At 41.0% G+C, this 21117-nt stretch overlaps 1 protein-coding gene across 1 annotated transcript in view; it reads right to left on the bottom strand.

Moving 5' to 3' along the window:
• Positions 1-615: 615 nt before the first annotated feature.
• fhdc1 (FH2 domain containing 1) overlaps positions 616-21117 on the bottom strand; it is a 42908-nt gene continuing 22406 nt past the window's right edge. The window contains exons 3-12 of the mRNA XM_067441654.1: positions 16751-16812; positions 15859-15961; positions 15298-15383; positions 15078-15178; positions 8975-9045; positions 8628-8735; positions 8406-8476; positions 7491-7608; positions 5259-5423; positions 616-4901 (exon numbers count right to left, since the gene is read on the bottom strand). Coding sequence (XP_067297755.1) covers positions 2745-4901; positions 5259-5423; positions 7491-7608; positions 8406-8476; positions 8628-8735; positions 8975-9045; positions 15078-15178; positions 15298-15383; positions 15859-15961; positions 16751-16812 — 3042 coding nt within the window. The 3' untranslated portion in view covers positions 616-2744. The remainder of the gene's footprint in view (positions 4902-5258; positions 5424-7490; positions 7609-8405; positions 8477-8627; positions 8736-8974; positions 9046-15077; positions 15179-15297; positions 15384-15858; positions 15962-16750; positions 16813-21117) is intronic.

Raw genomic sequence — 21117 nt, 5'->3', positions numbered from 1 at the left:
TTAGTTAAATTGTAGTTTGATATTTAGAGTGATACAAATGAAAACGCCTTTAGCTTTAAGGGTAAATAGTTCTCCACTGGAACAGCATCACCATAACAACTTAGGAGCTAGACTAGAGACAACCGTAAAAGTCAGGCGGTGGGAAAAGGGTCTCACGCCAGCATTACAGCACTGTTGTTTATGCTCCTCCACAGAATCAACAGCAGGTGGCATTCTAGTACAAAACACGTAAAAAAAAGGTAGGGTAAAAAGAAAGATTTTGCCCTGAGATATAAGGGTATGTTGAGATTCTGTGAGTGCAGGTAACGTGTAAAAAAATAAAAATAAAAAAGAAAGACTAAAAAGTGTGCTTTTTTGTCGTTTTTGTGATACATTTGCTGATACATCTGGGTGGTTTATAGGTTCCGTCTTTTTGTTTGCCTTACTATACTTCATTTGCATCTCTTTCTCGCTCTCACACACCCACTAAAGTAAACATTGGGTGTGGTTCGACTAAAAAGTGACCATTGTCAAAAACAATCCATAGCTAGCTAAACAAATAAGCACTTCCATATATATATATTTCCTTTCTCAGGAGTTTCACACAAATAACACATCATTGTAATTCACAATTGGTAAACTGATACTTTGCACGTTTTTTTTTATTTTTATTGATTAGCTTATATTGATTGTATATTCTACAATCACAGAGGAAATGACTCAGAAATAACATTCAAAATAGAAAATTCAAGCAATATCAATAAAATATACACATTGACATATAAGCCCAACTGTCTGACTGGACTAATGCAACTTTCATTTTTATTTTAAAGTTCAAATTTTGATAGATTTACTGCTAGATCTACAGCTGGAACAATGATTCCATTGTGTCAGACTTCACCATGTTGCCATGGATATATTCGAAAGCATGTTAACCAATCAGTGCTAAATACAGATATGTCAATACATAAACCTTTCCAAGAACATAAAAAGACCTTGTACATTGTAACTGAGGTACACTTGCAGAATCATTGTTAAAAGCCAATGATTCACTTGATGAGGGAGCCATCAGAATATAAGAACTAGAGGTGGCAAATATGATTCTAGAGGTAAAGAAATCAGGATTTTAGGCTATTTTTTGTTACCATGCTCTGAAATCAGCATTGAATTCAGCTGACAACCATCTATTAGTTCACCTATTCATACATATTTCATTTGTGTATTTATAATAATATGATTTTACATAACAATATTTTATTTTGAGTATATCATGTATGCCCTGACCAACATGGGGGTTGCTTAAAAAGGAGTAAACGCATAGCAGAAGGGTAAAAGTACACCATACTGGTGTCTAGTTCATATTGCACAGCTTTTACCACTGTATTGATCACCACTAATTATGCGGAACCAGTAACACTTTTACAATATGGCTCAATGTGTTAAACCAAATGTAACTAATTAGTCAATGCATTAGGTCTCTAACAGCAGCTTATATACCATGTATTAATCTACAGGTTCATGTGAATTTATTAATATACTAATATTTGTTCATTTTACTAATTTTAATTTAACATTTGTAATAACTACAAATGTATTAGTATATAAAGAAATTAATATGAACCAAAATTAATAAATAATTAAATAAAAACATATTATTCCATGCTTATTATTGAATTAATGTGTAGAACCTACTGTAAATGTGTTACTGCTTATTCTAACACTGATTTGTTCATTTTAAGCAACATGTTTTTGTAATGTAAACACGCTTTTTTGACTACCTGTCAACCAGTTAATTTCAAGCAGATACTGTAAGAATATTTGATGCATACAGTCAGTGTATGTGCTTTCTCAAAAGTTTGGACCAAACTGAAACTTCCCAGCCTTTCCTCTAGCACCAGGTTTTGCCACTCCCGGTTGGTTAACAGTATGGCTTGCTTTAAAAAGAAAAAACTATCAGCATATTCACAGAAACGTCACAAATACAGTGTCATCAGCAGCAAGACAGTGTACAGCGGCATGTACCCTGCATGAAAAGGCAAATTGAAAATGAGCAGCTGGGCAGCAAAATTTTGATAATTTCCAAAAACATCACTGGAGAGGCATCTTCGAACTACTAGCTGTAGTACTCATTGCATCAGCTACACTAAGGTGTAATTGGATAACATTCATATTCATCAAGTGTGTCTTCAGTGTGATTTGTCATCATGCACAGAAAACAGTTAAGTGAAATGTGGATGAATCGTTAAGTGTTCATGAAGTTTTTAATGGAAATGTTACCCTAGTAAACAGTATTACATTTACATTACTTTTACTATATAGGCTACAGTAAAATAAAGCAAGTTGTCACAAATTGTCTTCTATTTTATTTGTCTGCAGCAATTTGTGAGAACAGCTCACATAGTCTTTGTAGAATTAATATAGATATAAAATATAGGGTTAACTCTAACACTAAGTACAATTTGTGATTGATGTGTTCTCTGTGATAGTCGATGATGTGTCAAGTATATATAAGAAAAAGGCCATCAAAACCATCCTTGTGTGGATGTGGAAGTGCTACTAAATGTGCTGTCAAATGGTGACAGTAGCTCATGTTATTATTAAAACTGGCTGAGCATCTAGTGACACAATTTTAGCTACATTTAAAAGGCTGTAGATACATTCATGATAATTTAAGAGGCTTCTGTGCCTCTTTAGTAACTTTAATGTGCAGAAAAAGTTTGATCTTTGTTAAATAGTTTTTTGAGCCAGTATATAATATGTCCATTCTACTTCCATGTAGGTTTGTTGCTCCTGCTCGCGATGGAGTCTTTAATTTGTGTGGATCGCTCCGAAAAACTGCTACTTTTGAGGGAGTGCTCTCGTCCAGACTGTGGAGGAGGTGTGTCACTGCTCCGACTGGAAGCCCTTACACTTTGAACCCTCCTAATAGACCCCCCTAGTTTATCCTCAGTCCTTGGCAAAGGTCCGCTACTGACAGAGTCAGCTCTACCAACAGGTGATCTTTGAGAGCTATTTCTTGATAAGCTCTTTGATGGTGTTCCTGTTACGGCTGGTGAGGGCATGTCTTTTTTAGATCTGGAAGAAGATGCCACAGTGTTGCGAGCAAAGCTTGGTAAAGGAGTGGAACTTTTTAGGGTGTTGTTGGGACTATCAGATGTACCTCCTTCAGAGGTACCTTGTGTCTGGGCCTGAGATTGGGCCAAGGCACGCATTGTAGAACGACACATCTTTTCCTCCGGTGCTGGTTTTGAAATGATACGAACAGGTTTGACAGTTGTTTTTTTGATGGAGGGTCTATGTTGAGTCAAGTCCCTTGCCCACCGAGAGTTGCTTGGTGTCACTCCTCTTTGTGCCCTGGGATCTTCTGGAGGAAGGCTTGAATGTCGTACAGGTCTACCTTGTCTCTCACCTCTCCTGGCTGGCATGCTTTGGTCACGAAGTGGACGTCTAGGTTCAATGTTCTCATGTCCAGGAGGTTTTTCAACTTTCTTGCTACTAGATCGATTCTGCCTTGTAATTGGCACCACTTTGCGCATGTTCTGAGTCTCAGTTGCTGTGAGGTTTCTTGTAGGACGACTGTTATGAGCAATTGCTTTGGATGTAGTCTTGGTTTTGACAAGTGTTTTGGGGATACAGGTCTGGACTGCTTTCTCGCCAACTCTTCGCCTTTCAGCTGTGTCACAGCTATCTGTCTCTGCTTCTTCAGTATTTACAGATGGACTGATTGATTCTGGACATGCTTGATAAAACCTTCCTACAAGTGGTTCATCGCTTGATATGGACACAAAGTGACAATCAGTGGACTCAAAATTGGAGGAAAGAGAATTGGTGTCCAGAACTACTTTTGGATAGTTGGCATCCTGTGGTCCAGAACCTTCTTTCATGATAGAAGAACTCTCAATCTCAGAACAGTCCAATACAATGGAACAATCAGTTTCAGTGCAGTCCATGGCATACAACATGGGTTTCTTACTGGACACAGAGGGATCAAGGGGCAATGGGGTGTCACAAGTTGTTGAGGAAAAGGTGCTTGTGTCCGCTTCCTCCTTCTGTGATGAGATCATTTTGTCATTCCATACTTTTTCTGGCTTAGGTCCCTCCTCAGAACTCCTACTAGATGGGGGAGTATCTAGGACAAATGCTTTGGGAGGGTCTTCTTCTCTTTCCAGATTTGTTACAAACACTTCACACTGGTTGTCAAAGGCAACATTACTGTTATTATTGATCTGGCTGGTTATCTCAAAGGGTTGAAGGCCAGGGACTAGTTTGTGTTTTTCCACACAAACACTAATGTGTCCAACACCATGGCTAGATTTCCCCTGGTAAACATTCTTTGTGTTACTTAATCGAGGTGAAACTCCACCTTCCGAGAGAGTAGTATAATTATTATTATTATTGTAGGGATCAGTGTTTATGTTATAGCCAAAACTTGAGTATCTAGCTAAAGGACTGATGGGTTCTGTCTCAGCCTTTGGTGAAGCTGCTAACTTCTCTTGGTAGACCTGACTCTGTGGTCCCAGCTCCCTATTATCATCCTGTGAGACAAGCCATGCCATGGTCTTTCTTTGATGGTTCCTGCCTGAACGCGGCAGGCTGCTGAATTTGGCATAGTCGCTTGCTGAAGACCCAGAGATCTGCTCCATATAGCCACGGAGGTTGCGGTCACTAGAGGTGTGCTGGTAACGGCGGGCACTAGCTGAACGCCCCAAAGGACTGATGGGGCTTTGAGGTCTTGATTGAAGCAGGAAGTCTAGGAGGCCTTCTTTGGTTAGGATCTCAACATCATTTTCGCTGCTGCTGCGACCAAAACCTCCACTATCACCTGTCTCAGAATTGGCTGCACCCCAGGCACACCGTTTCTCCTCTAGTTCCCGTAAGCGTCGTTGTCTAGCTTCCTCCTTCAGGTCCCTGTCCAGGTTGTCCTGCAGGAGAGTAGACAGGAGATCACTATATGAGGGTGTTCACTGATAGATGATCTGTAACATGATTCTTAAATGCCTTAAATGAGTAGTTTACTTTAAAATGAAAATTACCCCATGATTTACTCACCCTCAAGCCATCCTACATATATGGTGTACATCAGAATATTTATTAATATAAATCTGATTGTGTTCATATAAACCTAGAATAACTTGAGGGTGAGTGAATCATGGGGTAATTTTCATTTTAAAGTGACCTACTTCTTTAATGTCTTGACAGATAAACTCTTAATTATATGTTTTGCTGGTTTTTACGTATTTTTTTTTTCATTTTTGCGTGTTAATGAATGTGATATGTACCTTTACAGCTTTTTTGAACTTTAGACAGAAGTCTTGGAAGATTCTGAAGCACTCATCCAGTTTAAAGGTGTCTTTGTCTTCACAGAAGAAGTCAATGAGGGCATTGCCCTTTTTGCGCAAGTCCATTCTGCGATGTTTAAGGTCCTGAAGGGCCTGTGTAGAGCTCTTACAAATAGGAGGAAAGCATGAGTCATTCTTATTGGCATAAAAAAATCAATCAAACCATTATAGCAAAACAAGATGACAATATAAAGACAATATAAATAATTATTCATAACATAAAAACATAAACATTTTTGCTGTGTATAATTATTATGTACAGTGAGGAAAATAAGTATTTGAATATCCTGCCATTTGGCAAGTTCTGCCACTTGGAAATCATGGAGGGGTCTGAAATTGTCATTGTAGGTGCATGTCCACTGTGAGAGACATAATCTATAAAAAGAAAAAGAATCCAGAAATCACAATATATGATTTTTTAACTATTTATTTGTATGATACAGCAGCAAATAAGTATTTGAACACCTGTCTATCAGATGTCTCAGATGTCAGACCTGTTAGTCTGCCTTTAAAATGTCCACCTCCACTCCATTTATTATCCTAAATTAGATGCCCCTGTTTGAGGTTGTTAGCTGCATAAAGAAACCTGTCCACGCCATACAGTCAGTAAGAATCCAACTACTAACATGGCCAAGACCAAAGAGCTGTCCAAAGACACTATAGACAAAAACCTCCACAAGGCTGAAATGGGCTACAGGGTTATTGCCAAGCAGCTTGGTGAAAATAGGTCTACTGTTCGAGCAATCATTAGAAAATGGATGAAGCTAAACATGACTGTCAATCTCCCTCGGACTGGGGCTCCATGCAAGATCTCACCTCATGGGGTCTCAATGATCCTAAGAAAGGTGAGAAATCAGCCCAGAACTACATAAGACGAGCTGGTCAATGACCTGAAAAGAGCTGGGACCACCGTTTCCAAGGTTACTGTTGGTAATACACTAAGACGTCATTGAAATCATGCATGGCACGGAAGGTTCCCCTGTTTAAACTAGCACATGTTTAGGCCCGTCTTAAGTTTGCCAATAACCATTTGGATGATCCAGAGGTGTCATGGGAGAAAGTCATGTGGTCAGATAAGACCAAAATAGAACTTTTTGGTCATAATTCCACTAAACGTGTTTGGAGGAAGAAGAATGATGAGTACCATCCTAAGAACACCATCCCTAATGTGAAGCATGTGGGTGGTAGCATCATGCTTTGGTTTTTTTTTTTTTGCACATTGCACAGGGCCACTGCACTGTATTAAGGAGAGGATGACCAGGGCCATGTAGCATTGAAGATGAGTTGAGGCTGGGTCTTCCAACATGACAATGACGCGAAGCACACAGTCAGGATAACCAAGGAGTGGCTCTGTAAGAAGCATATCATGGTTTTGGCTTGGCCTAGCCAGTCTCCAGATCTAAACCCAATAGAGAATCTTTGGAGGGAGCTCAAACTCTGTGTTTCTCAGCGACAGGCCAGAAACCTGACTGATCTAGAGAAGATCTGTGTGGAGGAGTGGGCCAAAATCCGTCCTGCAAGGTGTGCAAACCTGGTGAAAAACTACCGGAAACGTTTGACCTCTGTAATTGCAAACAAAGGCTACTGTACCAAATATTAACATTGATTTTCTCAGGGTGTTCAAATACTTATTTGCAGCTGTATCATACAAATAAATAGTAAAAAAATCATACATTGTGATTTCTGGATTCTGGATTTTTAGATTATGTCTCTCACAGTGGACATGTATCTATGATAACAATTTCAGACCCCTCCATGATTTCTAAATGGGAGAACTTGCAAAATAGCAGGGTTTTCAAATACTAATTTTCCTCACTGTATATATAAAAATACATACACGCATGTATATATTTAAGAAAAATATGTTATATTTATGTATATGTAAAATATTAATATTTATATAAAAGATAAATTATATACATATATAGAGTATATACATGCAAATATTTATTAAATATATACAAGGAGTGTATTTATATATAAATTATAATTATACACAGTCACGCACATAATATATTATGTAAACACACACTTTTTTTTTGGATGCAATTTATCGTGATTAATTGACTGCCCAGCACTAATAAATATACAAAAAACCCTAACCTTCAGTACAAAACACACAAAACATACTTTTATATAAAGTATTCTTATTGGGGGGAATGATTCATTTACCTGCAAAAATTGATCCAGCAGCTTTTGCAGCTCATCGTCATCCTGAATCTTCTCTTCCAAGGAACGTGTTTTTACATAGAGAGAGGAAAACTCTCCTTCTATATTTTCTACTGAAATTCTACAATAATAAAAATAAAACAGCCAAAGAAAGATTGAGCAAGGGGTCATAGAAAGGTGAGACCTGTTGCAAATTTCAAGTTAAAAAAGACTACATTTCTAAGAAAAAGTTAAAAGTATTAGGACTAGTAGTAGTAGTCTTATAGCCAGACCTTTACAAGATTATACAAACCCGATTCCAAAAAAGTTGGGACACAGTACAAATTGTGAATAAAAAATGTTTTCAATGATGTGGAAGTTTCACATTTCAATATTTTATTCAGAATACAACATAGATGACATATCAAATGTTTTAACTGAGAAAATGTATAATTTTAAGGGACTAATAAGTTGATTTTAAATTTCCTGGAATCAAGGCCATGTTTACTACTGTGTGGCATCCCCTCTTCTTTTTATAACTGTCTGCAAATGTCTGGGGACTGAAGAGTTGCAAATTGGTCCCCCAGCTGTTCCTTATATGTATATATAACTTTTCCAGCCTCTTATTACTACCTGTCCCAACTTTTTTGGAATGTGTAGCTCCCATGAAATCAAAAATGAGACAATATTTGGCATGACATTTCACTTTCAACATTTAATATGTTATCTATATTCCATTGTGAATAAAATATAAGTTTATGAGAATTGTAAATTATTGCATTCTTTTTTATTCACAATTTGACCCAACTTGGAATCAGGTTTTTACCATTAGTCAAGACAGGATTACTAAAATTCAATTTGAGATGTTCTAAAAGTTTCATAAAAGAAATTAAATGATTATTTATGGGAGAAGTTTTGAGAAACTAATATTGCTGTTACCTGGCTGCACTCTGAACATGTGTTAGCTTCTCTGGGAACTTCAAAAGGGCCTCATCCTTTTTCTGTGCTTCCTTTGTGAGAAAAGTTAAAGAAAAATACAAATCAAATTAGTTTAACAAAATGTGTTTGTATTAGCATGGCTGGTTTCCTAACATATTTACAAACTTTTTTGTTCAGTAAATCAGAAGAAAGCTATGGTGGACATGGTTCTGTCCTACTCACTAGTGCCACAAAATGAAGCAGGTTCATGCCAGGCTTGTTGGCCTTCGTGTCAGCCAGAGAGAGAAGCGAGGACAGTTTGAAGCCCACAGCATTGCCTGCATAGCCACCCTATGAACACACAGATAACATCAATCAATGTCTGGTCAATGCTGTAAAAGCCAACAACCCTTCCTGATTTAAAAATGTCAGGGAATGTTTTGGAGAGGAATAGTTGAAAGGAAAGAGCACAGTGAAAAGAGGACTAGGGGGAAATGTCCACAAAAAAGGAACAGATGAAGGGCAAAGGATGGGAAACACTGGGAAGACAATAAACTGAAAAAAAAGGTTGAAGACAGAGAGAGACTTACTGCATTCATGATATTTCCTGCTTGGAGAACTAAGTGTAGAATGGCATGGAGCTCTTCACAAGTCATTAGTTCTGAGGAATAATCAATAAAAACTGAATAACCACAGCCCATTTGTTCAATTACACAACACTCTAAATGCTGTTACTATCCTTTCTACTGTCTACCGTCTAAGAAATTGAAATCTAAAGACTCAATGCTACATTTAAATAAAAAAAAAGTGCTGACTGCAAATGATTAGTTAAGGATTAATGCAGGATTATTATAAGTAATGTAATAATGTAGTGGCATAACGTCTCGGTTACGTATGTAACCCTAGTTCCCTGGAACGAGACGCTGCGTCGAAACGCTGTGAGAACGCCTCTGCGTTAATGCGTCGTGAAGCGCCTGTAGAACCATTCCATCGGAAAAAAGATCGATCGTCGGCGTGATGACGTCATTGACCGGAAGCTATAAAGCGTCCGTGAAAACAAACAGGAACTAACTTCTGATAAAGCCTGAAGTAAGTGATCACGGACACGCCGGGAGTATGGCAGAGCGACGCAGCGTCTCATTCCCTCAGGGAACTAGGGTTACATACGTAACCGAGACGTTCCCTTTCGGGGAACTCGAGCTGCGTCGAAACGCTGTGAGAACGCTTATACCCACATCGCCATAGGACCAAGTGTCTCGTATGTGTGAAGCCGAAGCGCACACGGTTACGAGAGTACCTGCGCCCCAACAGTAGATGCCAGGTCTAGTTCGTAGAACCTGACGAAGGTTAGCGGAGACGACCAGCCGGCCGCATTGCAAATATCATGGAGGAAAGCCTCCGACAAAAGTGCTTTAGAAGCAGCCATACCCCTGGTAGAATGCGCCCGGACAGCCAGTGGAGACGGCTGCCCGGCCGCCTCGTAAGCAAGTGAGATGGCCTCGACCACCCACTTGCTCATTCTCTGCTTAGATATTGGGGCCCCCTTCTTAGGGGGTCCGAAACAGACAAATAACTGATCAGTCTTTCTCTACAGGGCAGCTCTGTGGACATATGTATCCAACGCCCTAACAGGGCACAGCAGATTTAATCTTTCCTGGTCTGACGTCGTGAAAGGAGGAGGACAGAAGGCTTGGAAAGTAATGGGGCCCCGTGGGCTCGTAGGAACCTTGGGGACGTAAGCCGGCCTGGGATGTAGAAAGGCCTTCACCATCCCCGGCGCAAACTCTAGACATGAGGGCCCTACTGACAGGGACTGAATATCTCCTATTCTTTTGAGAGACGAGATGGCCAAAAGAAAGATAGTTTTTAGGGTGAGGAACTTGTCCGAAACCTCCTCTAAGGGTTCGAACGGCGGCCCGGACAAGCCCCTCAAAACAATGGCCAAGTCCCATGCTGGGACCCTCGAGTGCATAGCCGGCCTCAACCTTAAAGTACCACGGAGGAAGCGTGTAATCAGAGGGTGTCTTCCCAAAGACACTCCACCCAAAGGGACGTGGAAGGCACCCAAGGCCGCCACGTACACCTTTATTGTGGAGGGGGTCAACCCTGCCGAGAACCTTGCCTGCAGAAACTCCAACACTGTACCAACCGGGCAGTTAACTGGGTCCCACTGGCGTTCTCTGCACCATGCTGAGAAAAGTTTCCATTTCAGAGCGTACAGCTTCCTCGTGGACGGAGCTCTGGAGTGAAGGATGGTCTCTAAGACCTCGGCCGAGAGACCTTCCTCTATGAGCCTAGCCCCCTCAGAGGCCAGGCCCATAGTTTCCACATCTCCGGGCGTGGATGCAGGAATCTCCCGCCCACCTGAGAGAGTAGATCCCTCCTGGTCGGAATCTCCATCGGAGAGCCTTACAGGAGAGATATCAGGTCCGAAAACCATACTCTGGTCGGCCAGTACGGAGCCACTAGAAGTACTTGGGCCCCGTCCCAGCGTACCCTCTCCAGAACTCCTGGAAGCAAGACAATCGGGGGGAAGGCGTACAGGGGTAGCCTCGGCCACTCCTGTACCATGGCATCCAACCCCAGCGGGGCTGGATGGGACAGAGAAAACCACTGCGGGCAGTGGGAATTCTCCGCCGAAGCAAATAGGTCTATTTCTGCCTTCCCATAAACCTTCCATAGGAGCTCCACCACCTCTGGGTGGAGTCTCCATTCCCCGGGCCTCGGCCCCTGCCTCGACAGGCTGTCTGCTTCCTGATTCAGGACCCCCGGGATATATACTGCCCTGATTGACAGCAATTTCCCTTGGGCCCACAGGAGGATCCGATGCGCCAATTTGTCCAGCGGACGGGACCTCAGACCCCCCTGGTGATTTATATAGGCGACCACCGATGTGTTGTCTGACCTGACTAACACATGGTGGCCCCTGAGGTCGGGCAGGAACTGTTTCAATGCAAGAAACACTGTGAGCATCTCTAGCCGATTTATGTGCCAGTGCCGCTGATGTTCCTGCCATAGACCCTGGGATGAGCGACCACTCATGGTCGCCCCCCAGCCCATGAGAGAGGCATCTGTCGTTAGCGTTACGCGACGAACATGAGCCCCTAACACGGGACCCTGAGATAGAAACCCAGGGTTTTTCCACATGACCAGAGCACGTAGGCATCGCCGCGTGACTGTGATCGTGCGGAGCGGATTTCCCCTCGGGGAGAATCCCTTTGTTTTGAGCCACCACTGCAGTGGCCTCATGTACAGTAGGCCAAGAGGTATTACGTTGGACGCTGCTGCCATGAGACCTAACAGTTTCTGGAACTGTTTCACAGTGACGGCCCGGCCTAGCTTCTGTTCTTTGACTGCTGCCAGGATCGATGCTATGCGTGTTGGCGATAATTGCGCCCGCATAATTACCGAATCCCAGTTCACACCTAGAAAAGTGGTTCTCTGAGCCAGAGAAAGCACACTCTTCTTGGCGTTCAGCCTCAACCCCAACTTCGACATATGCGCGAGAACAGCATCTCGATGCTGAACCGCCATCTGCTCTGTATTCGCTAGAATCAGCCAGTCGTCGATATAATTCAGTATGCGGATGCCCTGCAGACGCAACGGCGCCAGAGCTGCATCCACACACCTGGTGAATGTGCGGGGTGACAGTGCTAGACCGAAAGGAAGTACTCGATATTGTTATGCCTCTCCCCCGAAGGCAAACCTGAGGAACTTTCTGTGATGTGGAAGGATGGAGACATGAAAATACGCATCTTTGAGGTCTATGGTGACAAACCAATCCTCCAGTTTGATCTGCGACACAATCTGTCTGAGTGTGAGCATCTTGAACTTGAGCTTGGCCACTGAGCGATTTAATAGACGCAGATCTAATATCGGGCGTAAGCCCCCATCCTTCTTCGGCACGATGAAGTAACGGCTGTAAAACCCAGACTCCCTGCTGGGAGGGGGAACCCTTTCTATAGCCCCTTTTTGCAGGAGTGTCTCTACTTCCTGTGGCATTACCAGAGCCTGCTCCGGGCCCACCTCTGTAGGTAGGACACCGCTGAAAGGAGGTGGCCGCCCTATGAATTGAATGGCGTACCCCCTTTCGATTATCTGCAGGACCCAACGAGATATGTTCGACAGACGTTTCCACTCGTCTAGAAAATCTACTAAGGGAACCAGCCTCTCGAGGCTGGCCTCTGGTGTACTTTGAGCAACAAGCACAGTGCCCTGAAGTGGCGGACCGGCAGGGAACAACTGACTTGACTGCTTGGGGGCCCCCCGAAGGGGGCGCGGACCACCCTCGGGTGGCCCGCGGAGACCGACTGCGCCCCGGCATTACGGCGGGGTTGGCAGCGCGGCCCCCAGAGGGTGCCGCAGGGAAACGGGTACCGTTGGCAGGGGTAAACACCGTTTCCCTACGGGGGGAATCACCCTCAGCGTCCTGACGCTTCTGGCGTCAGGAACGCTTTGATGAGGCCTTCTTGGCGATCAGGACTGTCCTCAGATCAGAGGTCTGAGAGCGCCACCCCTCGTCCCTGCGCTGAGGGGGAGTTCGGGTGGCGACGCTCTGTTTCTGCTTTGCCCTGTGCGAGGCGCTCGTACTCGGCTTGGGCTGCTTGATGTCAGCAGCAGCCCCAGGGACCTGGACCCGGAGAGGGAGGAACTGCTTGAGCGCCGCAGCTTGCTTTTTAGACTCCTGGAACCTCTCGGTGACAGTATGGACTGCGTCACCGAAGAGGCCTCCAGGAGAAAGCGGCGCATCAAGTAGAAAGGCTTTCTCCCTCTCCTTGATGTCTGTGGGGTTCAACCAGAGATGCCTCTCCGTGGCCACCAGGGCTGCCATAGAGCGGCCCACACATCTGGCCGTCTCCTTGGTGGCCCGGAGAGCTAGATCAGCTGACGAACGCAACTCTTTGATTATATCTCCCCCCACGACATCACTACTGTCCAGATCCCTCAGCAGGTCAGCCTGGTATGCCTGCACGATTGCCATCGTGTGCAGCCATGCAGCCGCCTGACCCGCTGCCGAGTACGCTTTGCCCACCAGCGCCGACGTTGTCTTTAAAGGTTTGGTGGGAAAAGACGGGGCTTTAAGGGATGATGCCGAGGAAGGCGAGAGATGGCTCGCGAGCGTCTCCTCAACCTTTGGCATCGCCCCATAACCATACTGTTTCAGCCCAGCGATGTTACTATAGACCGAAGTCTGTGGGCTGAAAACACGATATGATGCCGGTCTCTTCCACGACCTTGCCACCTCAGTGTGCAAGTCGTGAAAGAACGGCAAGCCCCGTCGCTGAGGCTCTGAGGCGCGAGAAGGCAGGAATCTCTCGTCTAATTTACTTGTACGTTTTCTTCCTGCCTCATATCTCTCGGTTGGCCAGTCGATGTTAAGCCTGGCCACCGCTCGCGTCACCTCAATGAGCTTCTCGCATGCAGGGGACTGAAGTGGCGAGTCTTCAGTCTCGATGCTTTCAGCGTCCACCTCCTCAGAGCTGGACAGTTGAAGCACCGGCGACTCTCTCGGGGGGGAAGAAACCACCATGCGTGCTTCCATGCCCCGAGAAGAGCCGCTGGATGGTGCAGGTGAGGGCAGAGATAAGGCAGCGCCCGTCTCTAACCCCTCTGCAACATCCAACAGAGCCGCGGGGAACACGAGCCGAGGCACCCTCCTCGAAGAGTATCCCCACCCGTGATGTAGCGTGGGCAGGGATGAACACACTTCCTGAAATTGCTGCTATCGCTCGCCATTCTCTATCTATTTTATTTTCTCTTTTTTTGTTAATATATGTGGAATATTTAACAAAAGGGTGGAAAAACTCTTGTAATAGACAGACAGAAACACCAAATAGACAGACAGGTTCACACAGATCGCTTGCTGAAGGCTCAGAAGCTAGTTCCTGTTTGTTTTCACGGATGCTTTATAGCTTCCGGTTGATGACGTCATCATGCCGACGATCAATCTTTTTTCCGATGGAATGGTTCTACAGGCGCTTCACGACGCATTAACGCAGAGGCGTTCTCACAGCGTTTCGACGCAGCTCGAGTTCCCCGAAAGGGAACTTTATGTTTAAGTACTATAAGTGTAGACAGATCATTAACCATTGGTTTCTGAGAAGGCTAAAACAAAAGTTTAGGAAAATTTTATCCTAACCATATCCCTATTCATAAACCTAACCCTACCCATAAGTTATCCATAAAACCAGAGGGAAATTATAGGTGAATAACACTGATGTAGAAGCACCTAACCCTGGTTGTAAGCCTAAACTTGACATAAACTGTAAACTTGTCTCTCAAATCTGATCGGTTAATTGAAATGTTGTCAACCACTGACATTTTGCACGTCACGTGTCACGTTGTGTGGCACAATTGAGTGATAGAAAATGACTCAGCAAAATGCAACTCATTATACTGCTATATATTGTTTATACGTCCACACTTGACAGCAGACCTTTTGAAAGTAGTAGAATGATGCATCAAATTATAATATGGTTGGTGAGTTTGTGCATAAGAGAGAGAGCATTAGAGCATTCAAAAATGACATTGCATCCAAAGTCCCATAACCTATGTCCAACAGGTCAAAATAAGAATGAATATCCCCTCAAAATGTTCTCCCTACTTGGCTGAAGAAATACAATTATTGCTTCAGATTAAAGTAAAAATGACACAACTTCAGAACCTCCAAAGAGTAGTCTAGATTGTTCTTACCTTCTGTAGCCTGGCGCACAATGTTAATATCACGACTCATGACTGCACAGGACGGGAGGAACTCTTCCTGAAGTACCATAGCCTCAATACGCACTTCAAAGCTTTACAAGTGAACACACAATCATAGCTGATTTGCCTTATTTACATGATGTGTCTAGGAGGTATTGTGAAAATGTATTTTTGTATCTCATCGATAATACAGATCTTGTGCATGTCTTACCGTGGCACTTGAATCAGCAGGAACATGAAAGAATCAGCCAGCGTCAGCTTATTTGGGTCTCCCTTGAATTCCCTCAATCTCTTCACCTTGTGAAGATAAGAGATTTAAATTCACATTCAAATACCAGAGCAAACACAAAGCGTTTGTACTAGGAATTTACAATGTATTTGAACCATTTTTCATTTATCGGTAGATTGGATTAATAGTACAAGGAAATGCTTTTTCTTTTTAATATAGATTGCATTAGCCATAATCTTGCACTCAAAAGTGAATCTGCTGTCGGTTTATGAAGATTTGACAAATGAACTTGTGTCTCCAGTTGACTTGTATGGTTTTAAAAGTAATGAGACTTTTCAGTTTTGTGGATGTTGCCATCTTTGCTATTATTATGATCACTGTCACTATGGTTACTGGTAAGAGAATACGGGTCAATCCCATCGCCCCTTCATACAGGCAGTATTCAAGGTGCTACTGTTCATTGCTGTTTTCAAGACTTGCATATGTAAGTAAATGGGGTTGTTGATCCCAAAAATTGACAGTGAATGTAGCCAGAGTTCTCACCTCTTCTGCTTCTGGTAGTAGTTTGAGCAGTTCTTTCAGCGGTTCAGTTCCATACTGCTTAATGTTCCCCAGGCGGATGTCTTCTACTATTTCATGACTGGGCCTGAGGGAGAAAAACAGAAAAACAAACAGACAAATCAATTTTTGGCAGAAATACAACTTATGTGAGTTATGTATTTATTTATACAGTGCAGGTATTTTGGGTGCATAATAACCAACCAACCAACCAACCAACCATCCATCCATCCATCCATCCATCCATCCATCCATCCATCCATCCATCCATCCATCCATCCATCAAAACATGATTATTATATTGCGTCTTCTTTAACGTATGCATCTTTACATGATAAATGGATGCTGAAAGTCTGAGACTAGTTGTAATCTCGCCTCCTGCATGAGTGACTTGACTCACCCAACAGTACATGACCACTCACATACACATAATACACACAAACATCACAGACAAACACAAACTACAATATAATCTGATTACACATGAAAACATTGTCTTTTTCATAATCATTTATAGTCTTTGAGGATGTTGAAATACCTGTTTAAAAATAAACAAAAACCCTGTTTACACAGGACACATCCACCTTCAACTGCCCATTTCACCTTGCAACAGGTCTGACGTAAACTTATCTTGTTTTAAGCTTTTATTCTTGTCTAGTTTGTTGAGTAATGACAACATACCTTGTGTCTTTCTTTATATGGAGTTCTCTCACTGAATGTATACAGCATCCTCATGTGAACTCTCAAGTATCAATCAGAACCTGAAAGCTATTGATCTTCACACAAGAGCATCGGGTTTCCCTTGACCACCAGATCCTATTTCTGTGCTGGAGCACATGCATAAAAGCTTTACACATGATGACGCTTAGAAACTTACTTCTTAAACTGTTTGAGGAAAATTCCAACATTCATTCCTCTTTTGGAGTCCAAGATGCTGATCTGGGAGAACAGAGGAATAGAGAGGTTAATTAAAACGGATGGAAAGATATACAAAGGACAGATTGTGTGTATTTGAGAAGAAGCATCATTGCCATTTATGTTGGGCCTTCAGGTTGCTGTGGCAAGTTGATTTGAATGCAACTTCGAAATAAATCGAACTAGTATCTTTGATGGTGCAAGATTACTATAGGTTAAAAAAACATTTTATTTACCTAGTGGCAGAATTTTACATGTCAAAATGTAATAAGTCCAGTCAAACAGAATAACACCGGAGAACCTAAAATGAAGTGGGGTGAAAGCATTTCTACAGATTTAGATTTAGACTAAGAGTTATTATTTAAATTTAAAGGGATAGTTCACCCAAAAATGATTTTACTCGCCCTCAAGTCATCCTAGGTGTATATGACGTTTTTCTTTCAGATGAAAATACTCAAAACGAATGTCCTGGCTCTTCCAAGCTTTATAATGGCAGTAGTTCTGGTTAGTTCTGTTTTGAAGTCCATAAAAGTGCATGTATCCATCATAAAAGTGCTCCACACATGCTCTGGGCGGTTAATTAAGGCCTTCTGAAGCAAAGTGATGTGTTCGTGTAAGAAAAATATCCATAATTAAAACTTTATAAACTAAAATAACTAGCTTCTGGTGGACACCCGTCCACGAGTCGACCTACGGCAAAAGAGTAACCCCACTTGATGTAGGAGCATCGCAAGCTTTGAGGCCTCACACGGACAGGGCTGGGCAACAAATTCAAGTCCCTCTTCTCTTATACTGAAATCCGCATTTCTTTTTAAAAATTCTTGTTCTGGACTCTAATTAATGATCAGTGTTTTGTTTTGCTCTATCCTCTGCTTCTGCGTTCGTCAGTACATATGTGTCAAGGGTTCAATGGTCACTCTTTCCCTGTAAATCGATGTTTACGGTGGTCTGCCGGAAGCTAATTATTTTAGTTTATAAAGTTTTAAATATGGATATTTTTCTGCCACAAACGCATAACTGCGCTTCTTTATTTTTTAACCCCCCCAGAGTCATGTGGATTGCATTTATGAAGGATGGATACATGCACTTTTATGGACTTCCCTTTCACTTCCATTATAAAGCTTGGAAGAGCCAGGACATGTATTAATATATCTCACATTGTATTGGTCTGAAAGAAGAATGTCATACACCTAGGATGACTTGAGAGTGAGTAAATCATGGGCTAATGTTCATTTTTGGGTGAACTAACACTTTAAAATATATTGCCAAAATAAAGCAGACTTGAAGGAAATATGAAAATTAACAAATTAACATAAACAGAAATATACTGTATATGGCAATATGATTCAGCATTATTATTATTATTTATAGTAAAACAGTGTTCATTTGGTTACAAAATTTTATTAGAAAGAAGTAGACACTAAATGAAAACCACTAGACACATGTATTAAAGTGTTAGTTCACCTCAATATTATCTTTTTTTAATCTTTTTTATTATATACGCTCTCTGGCTAAATATAAAATTCTTCTTCAGAACACAGTTTAAGATATTTTATATTTAGTCCGAGAGCACATATCCAGAAAGGTAATAAAAACATCGTCAAAGTAGTCCAAACATAACATCAGTTGGTTAATTAGAATCTCTTGAAGCATCGAAAATACCTTTTGGTCCAAAACTCACAAAAAAGTACAATTTTATTCATCAATGTCTTATCTTCCCTTTCAATCCTCAAATAAAGATTTAAACAGTTATGAATCAGTGAATCGATTCATGATTCGGATCATCAGTGTCACGTGATTTCAGCAGTTTGACACAAATCATGAATCGATAGACTGATTCATAACCGTTTGATTCTTTATTTGAGGATTGAAAACAAACAGGGCAAGACAATGCTGAATAAAGTCGTAGTTTTTGTTATTTTTGGACCAAAAAGTATTTTAAATGTACTACAAAATGTACTTTGATTATGTTTTTATTAGCTTTCTGGACAGGACAGTATAGTGTGCATACACTTGCATACACTCTCGGACTAAATATAAAATATCTTAAACTGTGTTCTGAAGATGAACGGAGGTCTTACGGGTGTGGAACGACATTAGGGTGAGTCATCATCAATGACAACAATTTCATTTTTAGGTGAACTTACCCTTTAAGTTTAACAGAACTAAAACTCACAGAATATAACTAAGTTGTGTTTTTAAGTGTGCCATACCCGGACTGCCACTGGTTCCACTTTAATAGGATTGTATGATATGAGAAAGACAAGCAGCTTCTTAGATGAATATAAAGTACTTTAAAAAATATCTGAACATCAATCCAACTAAGCTAAACAGGAATTCATCTCTTTCCTGTTTCTAGACATGTTATTAATATTTATTCGTATGAATCTTAAAGGGTAACTTCCCCTCAAAATGAAAATTCTGCCATCGTTTACTCACCCTCATGTCATTTCAAGGCCAACAGACTTTCGTCTATCTTTGAAAAATAATGAAGATATTTTTAATAAACTCTGAGAAATGGCCTTAGGAGAGGGGGACATTTTCCAGGTTTGATTAAAAATATCTTAATTTGTGTTTTGAAAATGATTGAAAGTCTTAACACAATGCTATACTTGTTATTCTCATTAACACAACATCAGCACCAGGAAAGCCTCAGTAGCGTGATGAGATCATTAACTAACTAACATGACACAGCCATTTTAGTGGCAACTATACAGACACACAATCTTTTACTCTCTCTAGCACGCACATTTACATGACCCATGTGTGTGATACATGCAATTTGTGACAAAGGCCGAGCAGGACGGTGTCTGAAATTACAAACGAGGCCACACACATGGTCCACGCCACCTCAGACAGACAATTAAAAAAGCTTCATTAGATCTGCACAGGTAAACTCGGTACCTTAGTGGATAATTACAAAGCTACCAAGACCTGCAGCAACCACACAAAACAACACAAAAACACAGCTGGGCGCTTAGACATAAAACTACAAGCTTAAGAGAGCATATGTTTTAGATAATAGCGACATGTTTGTTTTATGCAGAGGTGGAAAACACACGTAATAACATTTCTTATATTAGTAAGAAAATCCCCATGCTTCAAATGCTACAAATTTAACACACAAACATATAAATATCATACAAAATAACCACTTAGTTTTTTTGTAGGTATTTGTACATAATATTTACATGGATATGAACTGAAAAAGAACAAATTGGATCTATTTGCAGCATCTAAAACATAACAGTATTACTTTCCCATATAATTATTTTATATTATACCATTTTACTATTTTATACCTAACCTAAACACTTCAAAACAATATCAAAAGCATAATAGTGATATAAACTGTCAGAATGCCAAAGCATTACAAATGTTATGTAACTTGAATATATACATTTTATGGATTAAATACACTATAATCAATATTATAGTATGAACCTATAAAAGTTATTCATACTGTTTTACATGTTGTCAATTCAGATCATTGTAAAATAGTTGTAAAAATACATCAAGTTGTAAAATACATCAACAAATCTGCGCATACTTACGTGACAAACTTACGAATATATTTATGTGCTAGGACCAAATTTTATGTAGGAATACCAACGATTACTGATAAATTCATATTGAATATAAAGATGTGTCACTGTATCTAGTAAATTAACGTAATAAAGTTACTCTAGCAGGCCTATAGATGTACTTTACACCACTGGACAATGCTAATAGTTCAGAGATGTAAAGATTTTCCTGGTATTCTTTCCATAGAATAACTAGATCTAACTACTCTGACTTCTAAATGCCACAAATAAAAAAAAAACTAAAACTAAAAAACTATATCTGAAGCTCTTTAGAGGGCAGTGAAAACAAAAGAAGAATCTCAAACCTGGGTATCTGGTAGAGATGACATCGTATTGAATCATAGGTAAAATAAAAATGAAGCCAATAAATTATAGCCAAATGATCATAGTGCCCAAATTATGCCTAGTAGTCATTTTTATTGTTAAACACAAATAACATCAAATGTTTACATAAAGTGTATAGAAAATCATTATATATTTTTGAAAGTATCTATCATCATACTTTTATAAAAGAAAGTTGGCAATAACTGTGTGTAAATTTCATTGTAGGCCAACATTTGCTAGATGGTTGTGGGTGAAGCAGTTGTTATGCTGTTAAATTAATGTTTATTGCATTATTATAGTGCCGTGTGTGTCACCATGATGATGTGCATCTTCTATAATATTTACATCAGCTTGTTGAAAAGCTACTTGTGAGGAACTTTGATTCATGTGTTTTTTTAACCACCTGTGTTTATAAGGGAGT

Source organism: Pseudorasbora parva, chromosome 4, assembly GCF_024679245.1.
Source record: "Pseudorasbora parva isolate DD20220531a chromosome 4, ASM2467924v1, whole genome shotgun sequence".
In the NCBI taxonomy this organism is placed as follows: domain Eukaryota; kingdom Metazoa; phylum Chordata; class Actinopteri; order Cypriniformes; family Gobionidae; genus Pseudorasbora; species Pseudorasbora parva.
This window is presented reverse-complemented; position numbering and strand designations above follow the sequence as displayed.